This window comes from Cryptomeria japonica, chromosome 8, assembly GCF_030272615.1.
Source record: "Cryptomeria japonica chromosome 8, Sugi_1.0, whole genome shotgun sequence".
NCBI classification, from domain to species: domain Eukaryota; kingdom Viridiplantae; phylum Streptophyta; class Pinopsida; order Cupressales; family Cupressaceae; genus Cryptomeria; species Cryptomeria japonica.
Genome location: NC_081412.1, coordinates 340,549,674 through 340,566,679, shown reverse-complemented (window position 1 = coordinate 340,566,679; position 17,006 = coordinate 340,549,674). Strand labels below are relative to the sequence as shown.

The window sequence follows — 17,006 nt, the reverse complement described above, 5'->3', positions numbered from 1 at the left end:
ATTGAATTGATAATTGAAATAGAACTAAACTAAAATAGAATGCTTTCCTTTTGAGGAAAAGGCTAGATCTGATTTGAAAATGCTTGAATTTGATACCTTGATGAAGTTTGTTTGAATCCTCATGCAAAGGTTTATGATGCAATGTAGAATGTCTTTATAGAAGGTTGATCATGGATGCTTGATCTTGACATCACCTTCTCCTTCAATGCTTGATCACATAGACCTGAATTGATTTTGTAATTAGGAACTCACTTATGATTTCTTAGCTCTCCGAGATTACCAAATGAGAGGGGTAGGCTTCCTTTTATACCTAACTATGCATCAAAGGTTTGGATTTTCGAAGCAGGCCAACATGGAGGCAAATTTACCACCCACATCAAGTGACCATTGTGAGGTCCTATTTTGGGTCATGATTTGGAGGACCGAGGCACCTAGGTCATCCTAATCCTATCAATTAGAACTCAAAATGGGATAGAGGCTAGGTAAGGAGTTGAAAATGTAGATTTCAAGATGGTAGGAGTAGCTTCAAGGTAGTCATTAAGCACTGGAGATCAGAACACCAAGCTAAGGGCTAAGCAAGGATGAAATTGTATAGGGATACAATTTACAATGCTACAATATCATATAAGAAGATTTAAAAATCCCTCCATAAGAGTTGAAATTAAGGTGAAAAGTAAATATATTTGTTGTCTAGTTAAGGGTTTATGAGATTATCTTAATGTGAGACCAATACATATACAATACCTAAAGAAACATAAATAAAGACACTATTTTTTTACTAAAAAGATTGTTGAGACACATAATTGTACTACATCATTGAGTATGTAATCTACATCTACATTAATTAGAAAGACAACTTGAATACAAAGAACCTAATAAAAGACAAGGCTAAATAAAATAATAAACTATCTATTAAGATCCACACTAAAAGACCCTTAAATTTTTATAATACTTCCTAGAAAACCCTTATACTTAATTTTATCTTAATAGATGTAGTTTTGCTACTTTCTTAATCTCATTGATTGTATGATCTCTAATTAAGATCTGTGGTTAAGGTTGGGGTTCCATTGAGGGGTGCTTCCTAAAAAATAGAGCTCGAGCTATTGAGTTTTTTTAGGAATATGATAAAGTTAGTGGTCCCATGAATTTCGTATTGCACTTTAGCTAAAATGTTTAAGCTCCTAAATTTAAGGACATTGACAGTCCCATGAACTTTATGATGCATATCAACTTAAGTTTAAATTCCTAAATTTAAGCAAGTTTATGGTAAATAATTTTAGTTTTCTTTTGATGTTTTTTAGTGGGAATAAAATTTAGACGATTGACAAGTGTCATAAAATATTCCTAAGTTGGTGGGACAATTTTTAGGCCCACCCCATTTTCATGTGCTTAATTTTGCAAGCCTAAAAAGTAGGGGCTCCTATTTTATAGAAAAAAATTCCAAATAATCCTATAGCAAAATAACAATTTCTTGATGAGACCACCTCTTCAAGTAAGCTAATGCTTAGCTGAAGGGAACCCTCTTTGGGGTTTTCTAACAAATAATAAAAAATAAAAACAGAAGCTTAACCCCATGTCCCAATGTTGTTGCTTAAGTGCAATTTCTACTGGTTTAGCTAAAACGCTTTATCTTCTCTCTTATCTTGTATATGCTTGATATTGCATTATCATATCTAACAAATCTTTGAATGCATCTATCATCTAGTTACATTTAAATTAGTTATCTTTATATCTCATGTAATAGGGGTTTTTCTCCATTAAGCGGGGTTTGTTTCTGTTGCTCTAGATCTTTTTATCATTGCATCTCATGTAATAGGGGTTTTGCTCCATTAAGCGAGAGTTGTTTCTTTTATGTTTATCCTTTTATCTATTCTATTAATATGGTTGTCTGTGGCGCTGGAAACACTAAAGTAAGGTTTGACTGAGGCAAATCCTATACAACTCAAATATTTCCCTCATCCCAGTGTGTGCAGATGACGAACATGTTCTGTATTGTCGAGAGTATATTTTAGAGTATTTTTGTATATTTTTAATTCTCTATCCAGACAAACAACAACGAAGTGCATAGACGTCCTTGCAACGCGTACGCATCCTCAACCCGAGACCGAGCCAACTTTGTGGTATAATTTGCTTTATATTTATATGCTTCTTTTATAGAACTTAGAATTTGCTTATTTTGTTATATGTTTTTGTAATGTGGTGAATTTTAGGGTTTCCACCACTACATGTAGTAAAATCACTAATTTTGTTTAGGGACCAATTACATTAAAGAGGGATGAATCCAATAGATCTACCCTCAGATCAACAAGGATAGGGATGGTAATTCTGAATAGATTCACTTGTTAAGATTTGATTACCTCTTTTTAAGTTGAATCACGAAAATGCTAAAATTAGGGTAAATGTGCTAAAATTGAAGTAATTATGCATGAACTAAGCTATAGTCATCAAACAGAGCCAAAAACCTGGATCTAAGCAATATGTGAATGTTCGGATCTATTACTAGAAGTCAGCCTGAATTGTCGGAACTAGAATGCCCGTCGCTCTAGTCCTTTGAACTTTTTGCCATCCAAATGGGAACCTATTCGTCTCTATCAATAATGTTGATCATGAAATTTGCATCTTCGTACCTATTTCCTGCACACAAAAAAGGAGGGAAAATTGTTGGGAATAGGGGTTTACTAAGTCAAACCCCAGTTTAGGAATTAACTTTGAATGAAATAATGCAAACACTGAAATAAATGTTGGAAAAATATACCTTAGATCTACAATTGTTGATGATGATGCTTTGCTTCTTGAATGTAATCACATATGTTGTATGAAATGGCATGAACATGACAAAACCCTAATCACACACACATGCTTGCATAATTTTTAATTAAGCGGAAATGATAAATTAGAATCATTTCCTATTTTAGTGAGGAAACAACTGCTTAAAAATTGAAAATAAACTTTGAAAAAAAAGCGAGGCTGAAAATAAGTAGCAACTGCTTATTGGGAAGGATAACATGTGGTTTTACAATTTTTTCTCCCTTCTTTTTATTTGTTTTCAATTTTTTTTCCAAAATTTATGTGAAAAATAAATACTAAAGATTTCTTTTAAAAAATCCAATTTAATATGACTACTTATTTATAAGTAGCGAAAATTCAACATTCATGGGGCCACCAGCTTCACAAATTACTACTAAAAACATTGAGTAGCAACTAATTGCTAGCAAAATACGCTAAGCAACCGCATGGAACCTTGCCCTAAGACCCATAAGATAGGGGTCCCATGGAGCTTGAGCTCTATATTTAAAGAAGAGGTGGTCTCATGAAGAAATTGTTTTTTTGCCATAAGATTATTTGGAATCTTTTTCAACAAAAATAAGAGCCCCTAATTTTTAGACCGAATTTAAGTAGGGAAAAATGGGGTGAGACTAAAAATTGCTCCACCAACTTAGAAATATCCAAAGTTCTCTTCTTCTTAATCAAAAAAGATTTTAATGACGTGGGGAAGACCAAACTTGATTAATTAAAAAAAAAGCTCAAAATCATAAATTCATCTTGAAACCGTTAACTTTGACTACGAGGCTGGCAGTTTGTTAATCGTAAGTCTCAAATAACTGTGCAGACTGCCAACTTGGAAGCGGCAATTTTTTGGTTTCCTCCTCGAAGTGAGCAGGGTAAAGGGGTTAGTGCAAGAATCAACATTACAGTGGTTCCTATGTTTTCCGTCTTTGGTGAAAGTCTGAGAAGCGGTGGTAGGGAAGAAACTGTGATGATATTATCGAAAAGAAGAAAATTTAAGAGCTTAGTATTGCAACAGACAAATCAGAGATGCAAATAATCAAACGGCTAAGCAGCCGGGGGATAGGGAGAGAGGGGTGGAGAGTGACTGCCAGTGAAGGCAAGGAGATTTCCATACGCCAGTCTTTACAGTGGCAAGGCGACATTACGTATCCCTTTTCAGAGAAAAAACTCTCCTTCCTTTATTGTTATTTGACGATTATGAAGAGTATGTTCTCAAAAGCCAAAGGGTACGAGCAGGGCAGGAAGGAGCTGCTGAGGGTGCCGGGAATAGGAGGGAGAAATATGCAGAAGCTGCTGGACAAGGGCATCACAGATATTGCCCATCTTAAGCACCTCTACCGCCACAAGGTAAGCCTGCTAACTGCCTGCTGCCTCCCGCCTTCTTGTGTTCAGCTTACAAAGCGCTATTAGTGTCTCTTACACAAGCTCGCCACTAATATAATTGGTCAAACAATCCATGGTTGATAACAAACTAACCAAAACATTATTTGTCGGACTCTAATTTCCGTGCAAGATGGAAATGGTGTTTATAAGATAAAAAGTGAATAAATATTTCAAGATTAAGTCTAGAAAATTCCCCGTCCACTTGCCTTGAGTTATATATATCTTTGTGAAATCGTATGTATTCTTTATTCGTGGTTCTTTAAGAGGGAGGTTTTGTATTAATGATCTCAATGTGACTTAGGCATTGCTGGCCATGGAGCCGCCGTCCTCTGTTTGTGAGCTTGCTGTCATTCTGCCATGGTTTTTTTGATATTAAAGCTCTGCATTTTTTCATCCTTACTTGGACATCAAGCATTCTATATTTGATTCAATTTCAACGGGAACATTACAAACTGCCACAACAACACGAGACGATTAGTTTTTACCCCGATTTATCGATCATTGAGGCTTATATACATAATACATGGAGGCTTACGTACATAATACACGGAGGCATAACCTTACATAACTCTAATATTCAATTTCTTGTTGTTTGTTCAATCTTCTGGATTTTCATAATTTTGGGTGTGGGCATCTTTGCAGTCATTTTAAAAAATTCTATGAAAAAATTTGTCTTGTTTTTAATTTTTTCCAGAATTTGGTCTGTGAGAAATGTTTTCTTGATGCTTTCCATTGGGAAAAGGATGAAATAAATGAGAACTAATGTGCATCCTTAAATGAGAACTAAGGTGCATCCTTTTAAGATGGCGATTATAAAATAAAACTGGTTGCTTGCAAAGGACATCTGAGTTACTTGGCTTCATACTTTGGTGATTTTCATAATAGAACGATCTCAAATATGGGGAAGAACTGTATCGCAAGCAAGGTGTAATAGGTCTTTTGTGATGCCCCCCTTTTTCAGGTTAAATTAAATTAATAATATAATTTAAGTTGGGTCTCAATAAACTTTAATTTTATGGGCAACTTAATAATAATATTATAATTAAAATAAAAGTTATTTCTTAAATGCTAGTTGTAAGGGGGTGCTGTCTCGGGGAGACCAGTATGCTTCTGGGGTTGTAAGTCCCTTGTTATTCTCAGCAGGTGGAAGTTGTGGTGACGGACATATGGATATTGCCAAGCTACAGTTGTGTGAGAACTGGACGAAAAACTTATATAAGGGGAAGCAGAGTACCCCGACTGTTCACGAGAGAACGTATCTACATTGTGCTTTACTTTCCCACAGGCGAAGGTTCATGGTGGAGAAATCCAAGGAGGACCAAAACAACATTCCAGTGAGCAAAGGAGTTCAGAGCGATTGCAGAGCAAAGGTGAAGTAGGAGCAACAGCAGAGTGACTTGGAGTCCCCGTTCAGGGAGGGGGCTTGGGTCTTGTACTGGGTAAGTCGTCGCGGGCTCACGAGAGAGTCAGTGGTGCGCCAGGTTGAGTTCCAAAGGAGACAGGGCCTTTGTGGATCAGGAGTTTACGTGAGAAGCTACAGCTAGGGGCAAGGTGCAGTGGTATTTGTACCAGTGTTTCAAGAGTGGACGTTGATCCAGGGGCGGGAACTTGTAATCGGGTGTTGGGGAAGTACTCGGGGTAGTGACCAACGACATAGTTGGAATTGTTTGTAGACCGGGCCAGGGGCCATTCTTCAGATCAATAAAGCTATCTTATTGCCCCAACATTGTGTTATTGTGTAAGGATTCCACCGTGCAAGTTTGTACGTGTTGTGCAAGTGTGTGTGTGCAAGTTCTGGAGCTTGGGAGTGCTTACAGGCGTAGTCCGAGTTCTTGGAAGTGCTTGGATCTCACAGACAAGTACCTAAAAGATCGTTGGTGCCGCATGGGAAAACCTAGCCCCGTGACAGTTGGTATCAGAGCACAAGGTTTTGATACCCCAAGCTAGCACACTAAAAGGCAGTTCAGTTTACAGCAGTCATGACGAAGTCAAGAGCGGGGGATGCTGATGAGGAGTCAGAGGGGGAGCAGGGCTCGCCCCATATTCATGTCACTGAGAGGTCCAAGACAAAGGAGCGACTTCTTGAAGTGAGAAATTGTTTGGAGGCTTTGGAAGAGATGGAGCTGCCGGCGCGCGTGGAGGCCGCCGAGGTAAGACTGGACGTTGCTAAAGGTGAGATCAAGGATCTCCAGGTCCTGTATGGACATGAACAGCAAGAACGAGTTAGACTCGAAGATGAGTTGAAGAAGGCTCTTCGGGAGATTGAGTTTGTCAAGAGTTGTGTTTCTCAAGCAGGGATTACCAAGGGTGCAAGAGTGACACCACCTGAAAAGTATGAGGGTGATCGAGATGACAAGATCATGGAGAATTTCTTCTTTGACATGGGTAGGTACCTGAAATCCATGAGGGGATTGACGGACGAAGAAAAGGTGGAGACGGCCACAGGATTCCTCACTGGAGCAACAAAGCTTTGGTGGAGGACCAGACTTCAGGACATGGAGGCTAGTAGGTTGGTAGTCAAGGTAGACACATGGGATGAGTTGCGGGACGCACTCAAGGAGCAGTTCAAGCCAGAGAATGTAGGTTGGACCTCCTTCAAATAGCTTTCAGACTTGAAGCAAACAGGGAAGATCCGAGATTATATCAAAGCTTTCCGGGTCCTTATGTTGGAATTTCCAAATATGGATCAAGATTTCAAGTTGTACCACTTCTTGAAGGGTCTGGCACCGTGGGCTCAGAACGAGCTACAGAAGCTGAAGGTTCCAAATGTCGAGGAGGCCATTTCAGTCGCGGATCGATTGGTTGACTACAAGGATTTGTCGAAGGCACCGGGTGGATCCTATCCGCCGAAGAAAGACAAGAAGCAGTTCCAACCCAAGGATGATGGAAAGTCTAAGGGAAAGGGGGACTCTTCTAGCAGCAAACAGAGCGGGACAGGGAAGTCCTCATTTGGTAAAGGTTCCAGCAAAGGTTCGAGAGACGCCGAGTCAAAGACTGACAAGAGAGGGCGTGGGTGTTTCATCTGTGGAGGCTCAGATCATTGGGCGAGAGAATGTCCGCAGCGGCAGAGGTTGAACTCTACACAGATGTCAGCAGAACAGGATGGTCAGATTGCAGCGATGGGTGTGATCCAGCGTTTGGGTGCAGTCAATGCCACCGAGCAGCCTAGGGCAACGGCTGCCGAACCTGAGAACCGTAATAAGTTGTGTTACGTGGAGGCCCAAGTGAGTGGGAAGTACACAGTGGCTATGGTGGATACAGGAGCTACTCACAACTTTATCTTAGCCGGGAGAGCTAGAGATCTGGGGTTGAAGGTGCAAGTAGATGCATGCTCTTTCAAGGCGGTGAATTCCCCGTTCAAAAAGATACATGGTATTGTCCGGGACATACCACTGAAAGTCGGCTCGTGGCAGGGTCGCATGGATCTGACAGTGATCGAAATGGACGATTTCGAGTTGATTTTGGGTTAGGAGTTCTTGAAGATCAGCAAGGTTGCGGTGATACCTCACCTAGATTCGTTGGTGTTTTTAGATCCGAAGCAGACATGCTTGGTGAAGATGACAGAGAGGCGACAGTCTGGGAAGGCTCCGATGATTTCAGCATTGGGAATGAAAAAGGCGGCTAAGAAACATGGTAAGGAACCGATGTTTTTGGCAGCGCTACTTGGAGGTTGGGATGAACTTGAAGATGTGCAGGAGACACCCATTCCACCTGAAGTAGAGGAAGTCATTCTGGAGTTCGAGGACATTATGCCAGTCAAGCTACCCGCTCAACTCCCAGAGAGGAGAACTGTAGATCACAAGATTGAATTGGTACTAGGGGCGAAGCCACCAGCACAGGCTCTGTACAGGCTATCTGGTCCCGAGATGGTAGAATTGAAGAGGCAGTTGGAGGAGCTGCTTGAGGCGGGTTACATCAAGCCATCCCGTTCTCTGTATGGGGCGTTCGTGTTGTTCTAGAAGAAGAAAGATGGAACATTGAGGTTATGTATCGACTTCAGGGCCCTGAACAAGTTGACCATCAAAAATAAGTATCCCCTTCCTCTTATTGCTGATTGTTTCGACCGATTGTCTGGGGCAAAGGTCTTCAGTAAGCTTGATCTTAAGCAGGGCTACTATCAAGTGAGGATTGCAGCGGGAGACGAGGAGAAGGTTGCATTTGTGACCAGGTATGGGTCATACGAGTTCATGGTGATGCCGTTTGGGCTATGCAATGCACTCGCAACATTTTGTACACTCATGAACGATGTGTTCGACCTCTGTTGGATAAGTCTGTGGTGGTGTATCTGGACGATATACTAGTCTACAGTAAGAACATGGAGGAGCACAAGCAACACTTGGCATAAGTATTTCAGTTGCTCTGGGAGAACAAGCTTTTTGTCAAGAAGGAGAAATGTGCGTTTGCTCAGGAAGAGGTGTACTTCTTGGGGCATATCATTGGAAAAGGTTTCATTCGTCCAGATCCAGAGAAATTGAGAGCAATCCGAGATTGGGAACCCTTGCAGAATATTCATGAAGTGAGGTCGTTTCTCGGTTTGGCGAATTACTACAGGAGGTTTGTTGAAGGGTTTTCTAGATGTGCTGCGCCCTTAACAGAGCTTCTAAAGAAGGACCGGAAGTGGAAGTGGTCAGACAAGTGTCAGATGGCCTTTGAGACACTCAAGGAGAGGCTCACGTCGGCGCCAGTGTTGGCATTGCCTGATTTCACGAGGCCATTCGAGGTTCAAAGCGATGCTTCGGACTTTGCAGTCGGAGGGGTGTTGATGCAGGATAGACATCGAGTGGCTTATGAGTCAAGAAAGTTGCAGGATAGGGAGAGGAATTACCCTGCCCATGAGAAGGAGATGACCGGGATCATTCATTGTCTTCGAACTTGGAGGCACTATCTCTTGGGAACGCAGTTTGTGGCGAAGACAGACAATGTTTCCTCAACGTATTTTAAGACTCAGGCGAAGCTCACTCCAAAGCAAGCCAGGTGGCAAGAGTTCTTAGTAGAGTTTGATTTTGAGATTCTCTACAACCCAGGAAAGAAGAATGTTGTAGCAGATGCTCTAAGCAGGAAGGGACAGTTAGCTGCTATTGAAGAGGACAACAGCAGGAACATACCAACCTGAGGACCAGCATTTGTCAAGGACAGGCTGGGACTAGATGTGGAGGAAGTGATCGCTGTAAAGGAGCGAGGATTTGGAAACAGGAAGTGGAAGGAGTTCTTAGTTCATTGGCAGGGCCAGTCCCGAGAAGAGGCAACTTGGGAGAAGGCTGAGAACCTCTGGAAATATGAAGCCAAGGTTTTGGAGTTCTTGGAGAGGAACTCCAGCCTCCCCTTCTAAGTGTAAACAAAGTTGGGGGCCTTTGCAGCATAAGTCTAGGACTGTGTTGCCGGCGTCGAGGACGTCGCCTATTTTAAGTGGGGGAGGATGTAAGGGGCTGCTGTCTCGGGGAGACCAGTATGCTTCTGGGGTTGTAAGTCCCTTGTTATTCTCAGCAGGTGGAAGTTGTGGTGACGGACATATGGATATTGCCAAGCTACAGTTGTGTGAGAACTGGACGAAAAACTTATATAGGGGGAAGCAGAGTACCTTGACCGTTCACGAGAGAACGTATCTACATTGTGCTTTACTTTCCCACAGGCGAAGGTTCATGGTGGAGAAATCCAAGGAGGACCAAAATAGCATTCCAGTGAGCAAAGGAGTTCAGAGCGATTGCAGAGCAGAGGTGAAGTAGGAGCAACAACAGAGTAGCAGAGTGACTTGGAGTCCCCGTTCAGGGAGGGGGCTTGGGTCTTGTACTGGGTAAGTCGTCGCGGGCTCACGAGAGAGTCAGTGGTGCGCCAGGTTGAGTTCCAAAGGAGACAGGGTCTTTGTGGATCAGGAGTTTACGTGAGAAGCTACAGCCAGGGGCGAGGTGCAGTGGTATTTGTACTGGTGTTTCAACAGTGGACGTTGATCTAGGGGCGGGAACTTGTAATCGGGTGTTGGGGAAGTACTCGGGGTAGTGACCAACGACACAGTTGGAATTGTTTGTAGACCGGGCCAGGGGCCATTCTTCAGATCAATAAAGCTATCTTATTGCCCCAACATTGTGTTATTGTGTAAGGATTCCGTTGTGCAAGTTTGTACGTGTTGTGCAAGTGTGTGTGTGCAGGTTCTGGAGCTTGGGAGTGCTTACAGGCGTAGTCTGAGTTCTTGGAAGTGCTTGGATCTCACAGACAAGTACCTAAAAGATCGTCGGTGCCACACGGGAAAACCTAGCCACGTGACACTAGTATTAAAATAAAAGTATTTTTAAATATTTAAAGTAAAAAAAAAAGGAATTAAAAGTATTCTTAAATGTTTGGAGGGAAATTTAGGATCCAAGGACCCAATTTGAAAGGTATATCAAGGAGGTGCATATCTTCATTTGGAGATCATTCAAGCTATCATTTGCATGCCACTTTCAGATTTGAGCAATTGTTCAATCTAGGACATCTAAGGATGAAAACTCTCGGTTGTTCAAATTCTTGAAGTCAAAAACCCTTTGGAATTTATCATATTGGATCAAGGATGAAAGCCCTCGTTTCCTATTTTGGGTGATTCCTTTCAGGGATCACAATTGTGCCAACTTGTTGAAGATTTGAAGACACTTTACAATCTGCTGGATTGCCGCTACAGTAGTGCTACAATGTTTGTTGCTGATTTTTGTAGAATTGATGCAAGATCCCAGCAATAGACCAATTTTGGTGGTGCAGTCACGGCAGGAGAGTCCTCAAGAGAACAGTTTGGACCGTGTGGCAAGAGTCACACAATAGAAACAACACAACGCAATGGAGGCAATGCAGAATCAGACTTTTATTATATCAATGAATTCAAATACAAATTGGCCAGCAACATGCGGGCTTACAGATTCGGCACACAGGCCTGATTACAAACATGTTTAAAATACAGTATCCGGGCTCAAGCAAGAATGCGAGCCAACTCCGGATCCCCTAACCTTCTGATTAATCTTCTATCTTTGATATATTACTTCCGTATGCCTAATTACATTGATTTATATGATATTCATAGCTCTAGGATGATCCGCGTCGGCCCAAGATGGAACAATTGCCGATGAATAAAGATGCAACGTGTAGAACAACAAGGTCGGCCTTTGACAAAAGAATTCCTCCAAAAACAACATAGAATGATGTGTGGACCTAAGAAAAAGGTCGGCCACAAGACAAGGAACATTGAAAGCAACAAAATTAGGCTCCACAAGCTACGGAAATGATCCACAAGATTCTCCATTAGCAAAATAGGTCCAAGCGGCTTCGGTGCTCTGATTAGCACATATTCCGGAAGTGACAACTTGCTGGAAAAAGATCCAAACGTCCTGAGAACTTAGGATAAGATAGATGAACATGTCCACCAACAAAATCTAGCTCCACAAGATCCGGTGAACAAATGTGGCAAAACATAGAATGAAATGTTGAAACTGCAAGCCGAACTGAACAGAAAACAAAACAGAAAAACAAACTGGAATGTAAATGTTTTTGGATGATGCAAGATTGCCAAGAACCAGGGATGCTTCTGCATCATTTGGTTTGCAAGAAAATTTCAGTATTTTATTGCCATAGTATATTTGAAGACTTCTATATTTTGGGAGAGTCATTGTGCAGTAATAGGGGCTGGATCTGAATTATACAGGTCTATGACAGTCAAGCCTAGCTGAGCACCACCATTGGGAGGATACATTTGACAATATATTGCTGTTTCAACCCTATTTCCAGCAGATCTGCATCATTTCCAAACTGATTAGAGACTTTTCTAGCATTGTACAACCAGCCATACATCTCCAAGTAGCAGCCATACTAGTCACCAACCTTTATTTTCTGTTTACAAACATTGCAAGGTCTGATCTAAATCTAATTTGCATTGTTTCAGTTGCATACAACATTTGTGAGTGCAAAAGTATCATGTATGTTCTAATTTGTACTTTCCAACATCTTCATTCATTGTTTTTAGTAGTTATACTGTTAAAATAAATGATATTGGAATATTATTTGACTGCCTTATTTCAGAATCGGCTTCATCTCATCCTGGAGTTTTTATGACATAAATCAGCAAAGTTTGGTTTTGTTTATTGCAATTCTGTATTGATATCAATAACTTAAGGGTCTTGAAAAGTGTGGTTAGAATTTATACTTTGTTTGGATTCATTTCCTTTCATAAAAATACAAAAATAAATAAAATACAAAAAGGGACATTAGAGTAATATTAGAGCAGCAATCCTCCAACCGTGGGTTTGATTTTGTGCATGCAGATTTACAATGGACACTTGAGTGAAAGGTTACCTTGGAGAAAGAACATGGATTGGCGGCGTAGGTTCTTACCAAAGAAAGAAAACACAAATCTTAAACACAACTTTTGGAGCAATTTTGTAGCATTAAAATGCATTTAGCGGAACACAATAGAATGATCCTGTTCAAAGGGCAGTAGAGGATCAACTAGAAAGAGATGAGTGCAAATTTATTGCCTATTGTAAATATGAGCAAGAGTCTGCTATTTATAAATTCGTTATCAACAATGAGGAATACTTGGAGATATTCAAAGAGAAGAGAAGAGAAAAAAGTAAGGAATTGATGAAGGAAGAATCAAAATCACAAGCAGAGGCCGAGGAAGGAACCAAGAAGCAAGAGAACCCAACTAGCAAGTTGAAGGTGAAGATTCTTTGTTGGTTCTTAACAAGCTTACACGGAGACATGTCCCCAGCCTTGGAGGCTGGTGCCCCCGTCCCCTTGGTGTTTCGAGGACGGCAGGACAGTACAGGGACGTCCCCCTGCCGTCCCCCTATTTGCAAATCCTCTGGAAATGCCCCTAGATTGTGTGGGGATGCCTAGCCATCCTCAAGATGTCCGTAGGACTTCTAAGGGGACGACCAAGCATTCCCTACAACAGTAGTATAACAGAAAATTTTGCCCTATAAATGCATTTTTCTACATTTCTGCTTCATCTTTTCAATCATCCAAATTTTTTTTTTGCACCCCCCTCTATTGTTGGGTTTTTCTCACATCTAACACCTTGTGCAGCTTATCATTGCTGCCCCTCAAAACCCATTAGGTTCTTGTAACAAGCCACCCCCGGATCATGAAAACAAGTCTGATTTTTTTTTTTTTCGATTTTCTGATTTTTTTGGTTTTTGTTAGTTTTCTGATTTTTTTCTTTTTTACTTGAATTTGACAAAGAATTGATTGCAATAATGAAAGAATGCTAAATAATTACAAGGAACTGAATATAGGACTGCAAAGGACAAATTTATTGATATTAATTGGTAATAAGGGGTCAATTACATACCCTAGGAGATAGCTACAAGTCTGCTACAAAGTTCTGATCTACTTTTATGAAACTCTAAACCCTATGTTGCCTGAAGATGATGTTTTTTGGCAGAAACTGGCTGATTGATGACCGAGGTTGGTACAGCCAGGTCTGGTCTGGAAAAATAAGTCTGAAACAACACGTATAATACTATCCAAAGTGGCAATATACTCCCACGTGGGCTGCAGCTGGAGTCCGGCCTGCCAGGAGTTCTCAATACTTCTGGATCTGCTGATAAAACTCTCTGATCTGTCCTTGAAATGCTGGGATCTTGATGCAGGAGCATCCCTGGTTCTTGGCAATCTTGCATCAACCAAAAATATTTCTTTTCTATTTGTTTTCTGTTTTGCAGTTTCAGCATTTCTTTCTGCATTTTCTTGCATTTGCTCACCGGATCTTGCGGAGCTGGATTTTGCTTGTGAACATGATCATCTTCCTTATTCCTAAACCGCGAAACGTTTGGATCATTTTCTGGCAAGTCATCGCTTCTGGATTTCGAGACAGTTTTCTGGCTTAGAACACCGGAACCGCTTGGACCCATTTGCTATTCGTGAATCTTGTAGAGCTTTAGTTTGTTGATTCCAATGTTCCTTGGCGTGTGGTCGACCTTTCCTCTATTCCGCACTTATTCCTTTGGATTTTTCGGAGGATTCTCTTTGGTGGAGGCCGACCTGGTGTTTTACATGTTTGATCTTGTTTTTCGGCATTTGATCCCTCTTGGACCGACCCAGATTCCTCTAGTCCATATAAATCAATGTAATTAAGCATCATAAATCAATCAGGAAAAATATAGAAGACATATCTTGAGATTTAGAGGTCCGGAGTTGACTGATTCTGTAATTGAGCATGTATGTAGCAGGTCAGTGAGCCGAATCTTGTAACCCGGATGTTACCGGTTTTCTGTAATCAGTTTTCATGATCTAATTCATTCAGTTTTGGATTGCCTCCATCATATCCTCTTGTTTCCGTTGTGTTTAGTCTTGTTGCCTGGCCCAGACTGATCTCTTTGAGGTCCCTCCTAACCGGTGACTGCACCAAGTGGTACCATAGCGAGATTTCGTTTCGGAGATTGCGTTGTTCTGGAGATTTTGTTGTGGGGTGGCGGATTGTGGATCCGACCTGCAGCTGCAGAGGACTAGCGTGAAGATGGCGCAAAGAGGAAATAGGAATGGTGGAGCTCGTGGGAATGCAAACTCTTCTGTGATGGAAATGTTGAAAGGAATTGCAGCCTAGTTGGAATCTGTTGAAACAACTCAGAGAAGAGGTAGACATATTGAAGATGTAAGTGAAGATGAAGAAGAAGAAGCACCAACATAACAAGTAGCAAACCCACCGGTGATCGATCCAGACAAAGAGAGGTTCTTGAAGGTTTTGAGTAGGGCGAATGCCAAACCACATTTTACCCCACCGGAGTATGATGGTAAGTTGGATTTGGATGAATTAATGGATTGGATCTTGGAGATGGAGAAGTATTTTGATTTTGAGAACACCGCAAAGGAAAGAAAGGTGAAATATGCCTGTACCCGGTTGAAAGGTCATGCATCTCTTTGGTGGGAACATTTGTAGATTGATAGACAGAGAAGAGGTAAAGAGAAGATCAAAACGTGGGAGCGGATGGTTGCCAAGTTAAAATCGAAGTTTATGCCAGCTGATTATCAAGTAAATCTGTTCCGGAAGTTAAAGATCTTGAAGCAAAAAGAATCTAGTGTGAAGGAGTATACCGAAGCATTCTACAAGTTGAATATCAGATCCGGACATGTTGATGATGAGATTGAGCAAGTTGCGAGATATTCGAATGGATTGCGGATGTCTATACAAAATGAACTCAGTTTGATCAAGTTACAGAGTGTTGAAGAAGCTTACCAATATGCCTTGAAAGTAGAAGAGAAGTTGAACAAAAGACATGAGCAGAGACAACGAGGTAGAGGTGGAAGGTTTTCCGGAGAAAGATTTCTGGGAGGAAGAGGATATTCCAGAGGAAGAGGAACCTATACAGATCAGAACAAGGAGAAGGAAGTAAGCAAAAATGGTAATTCATACCGGAAGGATGACAAAAATTTCTACTAGAGGAGAGAACCTGATTTTACTGGAATGAAAATTTTGGAAAAAATGATAGAAGACAAGATAAGAGAGTGTTTAGAGGAACTTGCTATAAGTGTGGAGGAGAAGGACATCGTGCTTTTGAATGTAAGAACACTGGGAGAACAACATTGGTGGAAGAAAGCCCCATCGGATCAGCTAACAAACCGGAAGATGGAGAACCGTTGATGATGAGGAGAGTTTTGTGTCATACCGGAGAGGATGAAGAGCCCTTGCAGAGGCGAAATTTGTTCAAGACCAGATGTAAGGTATTCGGTAAGTGTTGTAAAGTAGTTATTGATAATGGTAGTTCGGATAATCTTGTTTTAGAAGAAATGGTGAATAAATTGAAGTTGGAAAGATTGAAACACCCTAAGCCTTATCAAATAGCATGGATTCAAGATGATCATAAGTTCTAAGTGAGCAATGCTTGGTGAAATTGAAAATTGGAAATTACCATGATGAAGTTTTGTGTGATATTATGCCTATGGATATTTGTCACCTTTTGCTGGGTAGACCTTGGCAGTTTGATAGACAGGCAATACATGATGGAAGAAGGAACATATACACTATTGTGGCGAATGGGATGAAGCAAACCTTGCTACCCTCGGAGGAGCCCTTGAAGAGTGAAGTCTGTACGAATGCTAGAATTTGTTTGGTGGATGGAAGGAAATTCTTGGATGGAATGAGACATGAGAACGTGTGTTTTGCCTTAGTTCCTAAGAGGACTGAGAACCTAGAGCATGAAGAAGAACAACTGGAGGAGGCACAAGAATTGCTGACAGAATATGAGGACATCATTTCAGATAATGTGGTTGATGGATACAACTTGTGAGGAGTATCAGTCATTGCATGGACCTTGTTCCCGGAGCTAGTTTTCCTTACAAAGCTGCACACCTGATGACACCGACAGAGAATGAGGAGTTGAATAGACAAGTGCAGGAGTTGTTGAAGAAAGGTTTGATCAGAGAAAGTTTGAGTCCTTGTGTAGTACCAACAGTGTTAGCACCTAAGAAGAATGGAGAATGGAGGATGTGTACCGATTCCAAAGCAATAAATAAGAACACGGTGAAGTACCGATTTCCTTTACCTAGGATGGATGACATAATGGATTGTTTGAGTGGAGCCAAATACTACACAAAGATAGACCTGAAGAGTGGATATCTTCAGATAGGAATCAGAGAAGGAGATGAGTGGAAGACATCATTCAAGACAAATGAGGGATTGTATGAATGGTTGGTGATGCCTTTTGGGTTGACTAATGAGTACTTTCATGAGGTTGATGAATGAGGTGTTGAAGAAGTTCTTGGGTAAGTTTGTTATTGTATATTTGGATGACATTTTGATTTTCACTAAGACAAAAGAAGAGCGTTTGTTGCATTTAAGACAAGTTTTGCAGAGGTTGAGGGAAGAGAAGTTGCTGATA

The 17,006-nt window shown here is 41.1% G+C and overlaps 1 protein-coding gene across 5 annotated transcripts in view; it reads left to right on the top strand.

Annotated features, from left to right (window-relative positions):
• The first annotated feature begins 3,593 nt into the window (after positions 1-3,593).
• Positions 3,594-17,006, top strand: part of LOC131078898 (uncharacterized) — a 139,499-nt gene continuing 126,086 nt past the window's right edge. Inside the window, exon 1 of one of the 5 annotated variants that reach the window (XM_058016737.2) lies at positions 3,594-4,137. In XM_058016737.2, coding sequence (XP_057872720.2) covers positions 3,817-4,137 — 321 coding nt within the window. In that variant the 5' untranslated portion in view covers positions 3,594-3,816. The remainder of the gene's footprint in view (positions 4,138-17,006) is intronic. The other 4 variants (XM_058016729.2, XM_059209780.1, XM_059209779.1 and 1 more) reach the window with 4 other exon arrangements.